This window comes from Pinus tabuliformis, chromosome J, assembly GCF_031772625.1.
Source record: "Pinus tabuliformis cultivar Carrire ecotype Pingquan chromosome J, CPIR1, whole genome shotgun sequence".
Classification (NCBI taxonomy): Eukaryota; Viridiplantae; Streptophyta; class Pinopsida; order Pinales; family Pinaceae; genus Pinus; species Pinus tabuliformis.
In genome coordinates, this window is record NC_142295.1 from 901,938,262 (window position 1) to 901,948,950 (window position 10,689).

At 38.0% G+C, this 10,689-nt stretch overlaps 1 protein-coding gene across 1 annotated transcript; it reads right to left on the reverse strand.

The window, feature by feature from the left end:
* Positions 1-241: 241 nt before the first annotated feature.
* Positions 242-9,172, reverse strand: LOC149229617 (cytochrome P450 720B2-like). Its single transcript, XM_089381081.1, has 6 exons — positions 8,955-9,172; positions 8,636-8,837; positions 1,034-1,183; positions 701-940; positions 489-581; positions 242-316 (listed from the first exon to the last, which is right to left on the reverse strand). Exons 1-6 carry the CDS (start codon positions 9,170-9,172, stop codon positions 242-244), a joined length of 978 nt encoding a protein of 325 aa, XP_089237207.1.
* Positions 9,173-10,689: the final 1,517 nt, after the last annotated feature.

Consider the following 10,689-nt stretch of genomic DNA (forward strand, 5'->3'; position numbering starts at 1 on the left):
TTAAAATTTGCTAGTTCATTATGAAGAAAGAGAATGAACTACACCACGAAGTTCTAAACAAGCAAAGCCTAAATCTAATGTGATAAATCCTGAAGCAGGTTTACATCCAGCAACACAAATAGGTAAAAGCTACTACAGATTTTTAAATGATCTACGATTCATTTATGTATATAAACATATGTTACAAAACTTGTAATTAAAAAAAATAAAATAATGTTATTAGCCTATCACCCGAGCTTATCTAAATTACTGATTCGCCTGCAATCAGACAGACCTGGACCATGTCAATCTCATTGCCTAATATTCGGCGAATCAACTAGATCAAACAGAAATCTTGAGCTTATCTAGATTGCTTATTCACCAAATATTCAGCAATCAGACCTACATAACCATGTCCATCTGATTGCCCGATAAGGATGCCTGCCCGTCCCCGAACAGAAATCGTTTGGTTGGTCAACAAAGCGGTAATTAATTAATTAATTACATACACATTCGGTGAATTTCATTGACTGGTAGTCATCCCAAGTGAGCTTTTGGTTTCTTGGACTTCCCTTTCTCTTTAACAGAGCGCCGTGCTCCTCCTGTGTGGTGCATATTCCATCATCAGTGTAGTCCAGTGTTAATGTATCAATACCAAGATATGAAATGCTTTTATTTAGAATAGAGATTTGCAGCATGTACTTACACACTGATTACACACCTTCAGTTCGTGAAGTGCCCGGGGACAGTCCGTGAGAAATTTGATAAAAAATACCATCGCTGAGGCTGAGGTCTCGTGACCAGCGAAGAGCAGGAATAATACTAAATCTGCTATAACTTCTTCTGAATGCAAGTCTTCTTTCAAGAGTTCTCCTAAGAAATCATTGTGGACAGCTTCATCTGGATGCTGCCTTCTGTGCTTTATACCCTCATTAATCTTTTTTATCAGAAACTCTCTGCCCTGCAGCGATGCTAGCCATTACTCATCCCGTCAGAACCAATCAAATTAGTAATCAGTAAAATAAAGGAGCAAAGCATTGCGGCTCTTGCGCACCTTAATTCCTCTGGCGTACGAGGTACCCGGGATTCTAATGGGAACGGCAAGGAAAGCTTTAGAAAAAGCGGCGAATGCCTTACCGATCTCTTCCGTCTCCTTGGACGGAGATAAGTCCAGCAATTGTTTTGCCATCAAATTCAGAACAAGCTGTAACAGATATCACATGTGATCAGACAAATCGACCAATATAAACGTAAAACAGTTAGTGCACCACCATTCGGATGATACCAGTATCAAAAGGCATGTTTCGTAGTTCGATTTTGTTTGATTTCGATAAATGCTTAATAAAATCCATAAAGAATGCTTAAACAGTGCATAGCTTCTCGAAAATATAATGAATTGAATTGAAGAATGTTAATGAGGCGAATGACACCAAAATAGTATAAGGGGTTACATATTTAACTAACAAAACATTATACAATCAAGTTTTTCCCTATAATAGTTATAATAGTTTTTTTGGGTGTGAATAATGGTTAAAAAAGATTAGTTTTGTAAAGTTTTTTTGTTTCCCCAAATAGCTAACGGACTATCTATCTATTTTCAAGTCTTCTAACTGACTACAAATGTCTTTATAGGCAAGACACTCCGTGATAAAATGCTATTAAGTTTTAATTGCTTTTTCCTCACAAAAATAACATAAATTCTTTCTTCTCACTCTTTCTTGGGAATTACCCAATTCTCTGTATCTTTATACAACTCCTTACTCATTAAAAAAACATTAAATTTCAACAATTCCTTACTCATTAAAAAACACAAGTTCTTTCTTCTCACTCTTCATTGGAAACTCCTCAACTACGTGTTTAACATATAAGATGATGCGATCCAATCCTTAATTTTACTATTAATTGTGTTATGAGATATTAACCTTTCCCTTGCGTCACTCAAATAGGTCTTTAAAGAATTTTTAATTAATGCATAGCTTTTCTGAAATATAAAGATTTTTGCAATGGGTTTCTTGATGGTGCTTACTTGATGGCACTCCTAGTGAAGGTGGATATCCCTCTTGGCTTGCCACTGGGCGAAGGTGGTTTGCATAAGGTTCTGTATGTCGTCCATGAAGTGCACACGCAGCTTCTCGAACCCCAATGTTGAAATAATAATTTCAACTGAAGCTTTATTTGCGATGCGATCTATCGCAAATCGCAAATCGCAAACTCACCATGTCACCCTCCGTTATGTGCTGTGTTTTCTAGCAATTGCGATATGTTTTTTTTGCGATGCGATAATTATCGCAGATCGCAAGTTTCACCCTACGCGCGTTATGCACCTGTCTCTTACAATGCGATATGTTTTAGCGATGCGATATTATCGCACATCATTGATCGCTCATCTCTCAACTTGTCTCAGCCTCCCGATAGCCTTCTGCGATGCGATCTAAATGAAGTCAACGATTAAGTACAGGCCTGCAGCATGATTTTTACGTGAAGTAAAAGTTACATTATTGACCGCTGGTAAATGTCAGTAAAACAGTGAATGCAATTTACTGTGGGTTGGTAAGTTTTGGTGAAGTTTTTAATTTTGTTTCAGCGGGAGTATGGGCTCAAGTAATAGTTGGTAAAAGCATTTAATTTTTTTATTATTTCTTTTACGGAAGCATGGGAAGTGAAAACGTGAAGTAAGTTCTTATTGTTGACATATATATGTAATGTTTTTTTTGTTGTGTTGATGAGAGTGAAGAGGGAAGAACGCACCAGTGCGAATGAGAATACACACCGCAGTGTAATTGTATTGTAATGCACAGCAGTGCGAAGTAAAAAAATGAAACGCAGCAGCGTGAGAAAAATCTGTGTAATTTCCACACAGCAGTGAAAGTAATTTTTTTTTAGTTGAAGTCTGTTTTTACAACAGTGAATGTAGAAGAGATTCTTACACACAGCAGTGTAAAATCTCAGGAGGAGACAAAGTAATTTTCTTTTTGTTGTTGAATTTTTTTTTTGTAAATCCCTCTGAGTAAAAGAGGATGAATATGTATCAGGTATTTTATGTTTAATGAATACAAATCTATTTCTGTGGGTATTTAATACTCTGTACTCAGAATTTTTTTTATTGAAGCTTCCCTGTGCAAAAGATCCTAAGGAGAGAAACAGAGCATTGTCTCTGTGTGTGTTCAGCTTGTGTGTTTTTGGGATTTTACCAGAAAAATCCCCAACAGTGGTATCAGAGCTTGTCCAGGCTCTTTGAAGGTGTCAAAGAAGCTGAAGGAAGGATTCTTACTGCAGCAACTTCTCCAGCAAAGTGAAGTCTCAAGCAAAAGAATCCAAGGTATTTCTCAAGTTTTTTTTTTGTTGCTGTTGAAGACAGTATGTTATTTTAAACACACAGTGAAGTATTTGAAGCATAGTTAAGAGTGCAAAGATGGCTGGCACCAGCACCAGCGATAGCATGGGTATGCAGCTCCCACTATTTGATGGTAAAAACTATGACTATTGGGCAATAACAATGAAAGCCTTGTTTGCTTCCCAAGACTTATGGGAAATAGTTGAAGATGGTTTTAGAGAACCAGTAGATGAAAATGAGTTTAATGGATTAACTCAGGGAGAGAAGGATCTGTTAAAGAGCTACAAGAAGAAGGACTCAAAAGCCCTATTCTTCTTGTATCAAGCAGTGCATGGAAGCGTGTTTCGAAGGTTAGCAGCAGCTAAGACATCCAAAGAAGCATGGCAAACTCTTAAAACAGCCTATCAAGGAATGGAGAAAGTGAAGGCAGCAAAGCTACAATTGCTGAGGAAAGATTTTGAGAACCTGTGCATGAAGGAGTCAGACAATATTGACTCATTCTTCACTCAAGTAATTGGCCTGGTCACACAAATAAGATCTCATGGAGAGATACTTGAAGAAAGGAGGATTGTGGAGAAACTATTGAGGTTCCTACCCTCAAGGTTCCATGTGATTGTCACCACCATAGAAGAGACAAAGGATCTCTCAAACTTTTCAGTTGATGAACTTCATGCATCACTGATCACACATGAGCAGAGGTTGAGTAGAAATGAAAACTCATCTCTAGAGCAAGCCTTCAAGACCCAGATGTCCTTTGGAAGAGGAAGAGGTCAAGGCAGAGGAAATAAGAGAGGAAGAGGCAGAAGCCAGAACAAAGGTGGAAGGAACAGTCCAGCGAATGCTCAAGGAAGAGGCAACAATCCAAATCAGAACCAAGGTCAAGGCAGTAGCCAACAAGGAGGACAACATCATGCTCAATGACAAAGGTATGAAAAACCCAATGTCCAATGTTATTATTGTAAAAAATATGGGCATTATGCCAGTGAATGTAGGAAGAAGCAGCATGATGTGAATAATAGATCTAATGCAAATATTACTAGAGAAAATGTCAGCCAAGATAATGTGTTGTTAGCTTGTAACATGGCTGAAACAAATAGTGAAGACATATGGTTTCTAGACTCCGGTTGCAGCAACCATATGACAGGAAACTTAGCCCTGTTTTCTGCTTTAGATCAAAGTGTGAAGTCACAAGTCACACTTGGGACTGATAGCAAAATTTCTGTTATGGGTAAAGGAGAAGTTAAAATATTTACAAAGCAAGGTGAAAAGAAAACCATAGCAGATGTCTACTATGTCCCTAGAATGAAATGTAACCTCTTGAGTATTGGACAGCTTGTTCAAAAGGGTTACAATGTTTTCTTTGAGAATGATGTATGCACCATCATGGATATTGCACCCAGCAAAAGATGTATTGCTGAAGTGAGAATGACGAGGAACAAGATGTTCCCTCTCAGAATAAGAGCAGAATTGAAAAACAAAGAAGTAATTGCAGCAGTTTCCCAAGAGGCTTTCCAAAGTATGCCAAAGGATGAAAATTGGTTGTGGCACTTGAGATTTGGACATCTCAACTTTGGAGGTCTTAACTTGTTGAACAAAAAAGGAATGGTAAGAGGATTACCATTGATAGAGAAACCGGACAGCCTTTGTGAAGGCTGCATATTGGGAAAACAACATAGAGAAAGTTTTCCATCAGGGAAAAGCATAAGGGCGAAGGCACCCTTGGAGATTGTCCACTCAGATTTATGTGGACCAATGCAAACCCCATCTTTAGCAGGCAGCCAATATTTTCTAACATTTATTGATGATTTTACAAGAAAGACTTGGGTTTATTTCTTGAAGAACAAATCGGAAGTGTTTGAAAAATTCCGAAATTTCAAAGCATTTGTGGAAAATCAAAGTGGGCTGCGCATCAAAGTTTTGAGAACAGACAGAGAAGGTGAGTATATCTCCAAAGAATTCCGACAGTTTTGCAGAGAAAATGGAATTCACAAGCAATTCACAGCAAGGTACACCCCACAACAAAATGGAGTTGCTAAAAGGAAGAATAGAACCATTATGGATATGGCGAGGAGCATGTTGAAGGCAAAGCATTTGCCAAATGATTATTGGGCTGAAGCTGTAAATTGTGCAGTATATATCTTGAATAGGTGTCCTACAAAAGCTGTGATGAAAAAAGTGCCAGAAGAAGCATGGAGTGGGAAAAAGCAAGGAGTCACCCACATGAAAATTTTTGGATGTGTGGCCTATGCACACATTCCTGATCAGCTAAGGAGGAAGTTAGATAGCAAACGGGAGAAATGTATCTTTATTGGATACAGTGAGGAATACAAAGCTTACAGGATGTATATCCCATCCACCAAGAAGTTCTTTGTAAGCAGAGATGTTCAGTTTATTGAGGAGGAAGCTTGGGATGGAAGCATAGAGAAAACAGTTAATGTTAAAAATTGTTTGTCTCATGATGAAGATGATGAGGAGATGGTAGAAATACATCCCCAAACAGCAGCGCCAACACAAGGACAGCGAGGAACACCTTTGAGGAGAAATGAGAGTGCTTCTCCAAGAACACCACAAGGAGGAAATTCAAGTGCATCTTCAAGCACTTGCACACCAAGTGAAAGAGGTAAGAAGTTCAGAAACTTGAGTGACATTTATAATGAAGGAATGAATTCCTTATTTGCCTTGTATTGTCATGTTGATGATCCTATTCATTTCGAAGATGCTATTAAAGATAAGAAATGGATAGAAGCTATGGATGAGGAGATGAAAGCCATAGAAAGAAACAAGACATGGGATTTGGTTGAGCTACCAAAAGGTAAAGAAGTCATTGGAGTCAAATGGGTCTATAAGACCAAGTGCAATGCTGAAGGCAAAATTGAAAGACACAAGGCAAGGTTGGTTGTCAGGGGATACAAGCAGCAATATGGAAGAGATTATGAGGAAACTTTCGTACCGGTTGCAAGAATGGAAACGGTAAGAGCAGTGCTATCCATAGCAGCTCAAAACAAGTGGAAAGTTTACCAAATGGACGTGAAGTCAGCATTCCTAAATGGAGTGTTAAAGGAGGAGGTTTACATTGAACAACCTCTAGGCTATGAGAAGAAAGGCCAAAAGCACAAAGTGTGTAGATTGAAGAAAGCTCTTTATGGGCTGAAGCAAGCGCCAAGAGCATGGTACAGTAGAATAGACTCCTATCTACTGGAAAATGAATTTGACAAGTGTGAGGGAGAACCCACCGTCTACATCAAAGAAAAGGATGGTAAGATTTTAATTGTAGTCTTGTATGTTGATGATTTGATTTTTACAGGTAATGATGACTACCTCATTGAAAACTTCAAATCAGACATGAAAGAGGAATTTGAGATGACTGACATGGGTTTGCTGAGATACTTCTTAGGAATAGAAGCAGATCAAAATGAAAATGGAATTTTTATCTCTCAAGCAAGATATGTAAATGAAGTGTTGAGTAGATTTAATATGCAAGAATGCAAAGCAGCAATCACTCCCACGATAATGGGATTAAAACTCAGCAAAGAGGACAGCAGCAAGGATTTTGATCCTAGCTTGTACAAGAGCATAGTTGGCAGCCTTATGTATTTAACTGCAACTAGGCCGGATATAATGCATGCTGTTAGTTTAATTTCCAGATTCATGGAGAAGCCAAAAGAAGCACATTGGCAGACAGCAAAAAGAATTCTGAGGTATGTCAAAGGTACAAAAAGATTTGGCATTTTATATACTTTTTCAGAAAATTCAGATTTAGTTGGCTACACCGATAGCGATTGGGCTGGAAATGTGGATGATTGGAAAAGCACATCCGGTTACATCTTTCACATGGGTTCAGGAGCAATTTCATGGGCTTCCAAGAAACAGCCAATCTTGCCGTTGTCTACAGCAGAAGCAGAGTACGTGGCAGCTACAGCAGCAGCATGTCAAGCAGTTTGGATGAGGAGACTGTTAAGAAGTCTATGCCAAGAGCAGGCAATAAAAATGGTGATTTTTTGCGACAATAGTTCAGCTATTGCATTGTCCAAGAATTCTGTGTTTCACAAGCGAACGAAACACATTGATACAAGGTTCCATTACATCAGAGAATTGGTGAACAATGGAGAAATCATTTTACAGCATTGCAGAACTCAGGAACAGGTTGCAGACATTCTGACAAAGCCATTGGACCAGAAAAGCTTTGAATTTTTGAGGAAATGTCTGGGTATGATTGATAACCCAGCAGTTGAAATTAAAGGGGAGTGTTGAAATAATAATTTCAACTGAAGCTTTATTTGCGATGCGATCTATCGCAAATCGCAAACTCACCATGTCACCCTCCGTTATGTGCTGTGTTTTCTGGCAATTGCGATATGTTTTTTTTGCGATGCGATAATTATCGCATATCGCAGATCGCAAGTTTCACCCTACGCGCGTTATGCACCTGTCTCTTACAATGCGATATGTTTTAGCGATGCGATATTATCACACATCGCTGATCGCTCATCTCTCAACTTGTCTCAGCCTCCCGATAGCCTTCTGCGATGCGATCTAATTGAAGTCAACGATTAAGTATAGGCCTGCAGCATGAATTTTACGTGAAGTAAAAGTTACATTATTGACCGCCGGTAAATGTCAGTAAAACAGTAAATGCAATTTACTGTGGGTTGGTAAGTTTTGGTGAAGTTTTTAATTTTATTTCAGCGGGAGTATGGGCTCAAGTAATAGTTGGTAAAAGCATTTAATTTTTATTATTTCTTTTACGGAAGCATGGGAAGTGAAAACGTGAAGTAAGTTCTTATTGTTGATATATATATGTAATGTTTTTTTTGTTGTGTTGATGAGAGTGAAGAGGGAAGAACGCAGCAGTGCGAATGAGAATACACACCGCAGTGTAATTGTATTGTAATGCACAGCAGTGCGAAGTAAAAAAATAAAACGCAGCAGCGTGAGAAAAATCTTTGTAATTTCCACACAGCAGTGAAAGTAATTTTTCTGTAGTTGAAGTCTGTTTTTACAGCAGTTAATGTAGAAGAGATTCTTACACACAGCAATGTAAAATCTCAGGAGGAGACAAAGTAATTTTCTTTTTGTTGTTGAATTTTTTTTTTGTAAATCCCTCTGAATGAAAGAGGATGAATATGTATCAGGCATTTTATGTTTAATGAATACAAATCTATTTCTGTGGGTATGTAATACTCTGTTCTCAAAAAAAAATTTATTGAAGCTTCCCTGTGCAAAAGATCCTGAGGAGAGAAACAGAGCATTGTCTCTGTGTGTGTTCAACTTGTGTGTTTTTGGGATTTTACCGGAAAAATCCACAACACCCAGGAAATTTACGGCTGTTCCATGGAGCTTCTTCTGGAGATCTCCGTGCACCGAAAGCAAAGCGAATTTTCCGATGAGATTTCGAAAAGGTCTCGGATAATTGGATTGAAACAGCCTGCCTTCATTTTGCAGAATATGTTTGTTGAATTCTGGATCCACAGACACAATCATTCGAGATCTTCCAAACAAATTTGTTCTGAATATCTCCCCATACCTGCGCAGTTCGCGTTCACAGAATTCACATATTGTATTTGATTTATAAAATGCGCGCCAATGTTAAAATTAACAGTACCTTAGCTCTCGATCTTGAACGTTAAAATTAAGACAGTACCTTAGCTCTCGATCTTGAATGAATCGGCATGGTTGTAAACCCGAATTAATCGCTCGCATGAAGCCCAGGGATTCTCCAATCAATGGCCACCCTCTGGAACCGGGAGGTAAATTGTAGCCTCGACTGTCCACTATTCTGTAGAGCTGAAGCAGTATCATCGCTAGAATGAAACAGACGAAGCCCACCAGCCATGAATACATAACACTAGTCTCCGCCATGATCCCCAATTCAATGCTTTCCTTAGAGGGCAACTATCCCCAATCTCTTACTAATTTGAATGCTTATCAATCAATCTATGCTACGCCTCGATTATCCTTGGCTTAAATTGGTCTCCTGACTGCCCCTACGATTCCAAATTTTTTGTCCACTTCCGATGCCCCGCTGCTTTCATTGGATTCTCTTTTTTGTTCTTGATAATTCATAACCAGTACACCTTCACGTCACTGAATTACCTTAATTCGTAAATTTAACTGCTAAATTACTTATTTTATACTGTCAGTAAGATGTTTCAGATCCTTTTTATTGTTTTTTATAATTTTATTATATTTGATTTTAGAGATCTGTGGTTTGAGCTTTTTGAATTTTTGACCGGAGAACCCACAGTAATGGAATTTTTACACCAACGTTTCGAATCCCAAATGGGATCCATCATCAGGGTAAGAGAAAGATGATAGAAGATCCTTTTTATATTTATTTATTTAGCTTGAAAAACTAATTTCAAAAATAATTTAATATTTTCAAATATATATCAATATAATTTATGATTGTGATGTAATTCATATTTATTCATATTCATTATTTATGATGTGATTCCACTTCCGATTCCAATTTTTTTGTCCACTTCCGATGCCCCGCTACTTTCATTAGATTCGCTTTTTTGTTGTGTTCGTCGGATAATTCATAACCAGTACACCTTCACGTCACTGAATTATGTTTTGGTGTGGTTAGGAGGGTCTATTGGATCTAAACCTCCATTATGTTTTGGACTTACATTTCTTATCCTAAAGGGACACAAGTAGACTACACATTTCAATTTTCAACTTTGAATTAGTTGTGAGGTAAAAGGACATAAGTATACTATAAATCCTCATAAGCACATGTATAACCAACAAGGAGATTGCGGGGGCGGGAGCGGGAGCGGGGACGGGGCCATAAATAGGCTCAGGAGGATGCAACCATCTACCAATCTTGTCCCCTCAGATGTCTGCAATGAGATCCCTGATATTAATTCCATTTTTATTGATTATTTTCAAAATCTATCAAACTCCAACATCCTTGAGGAGGTATCCCATCAGGTTCCTCACCCTGATGACATTAGAAGAAGGTCGAAAAGGTGTCTCAACTCTATTACTCTTCATTACTAGTTATGAAGAACTAAGAGGAGGAGTATGGCATATTTTCTACCTTAAATGATATCAACTGTCCCTAGCAGTTCCAACACTCATGCTTAGAGACTTTTAATGCTCATAATCGACCTGGAGACCCATCTCTTGTGCTAGGTAAAACTTCTATATCTAGGCTCCAATGCTAAAGATCATTCTCTAGTGACTTCTCGGGACACTTGATTTTCTACTATGTACCTCAACGACATTTCTCTTTACGGTTTTATAGTTATAGACATTTTTCCTTATAGTAAATGTTTTTGTCTTAGTATGACTTTCTCCTCTTATCTCTTTTATGGGAAATTGAAAGATACTATAATAATCTAAGAAATAACATGGACAATCGGTAATTA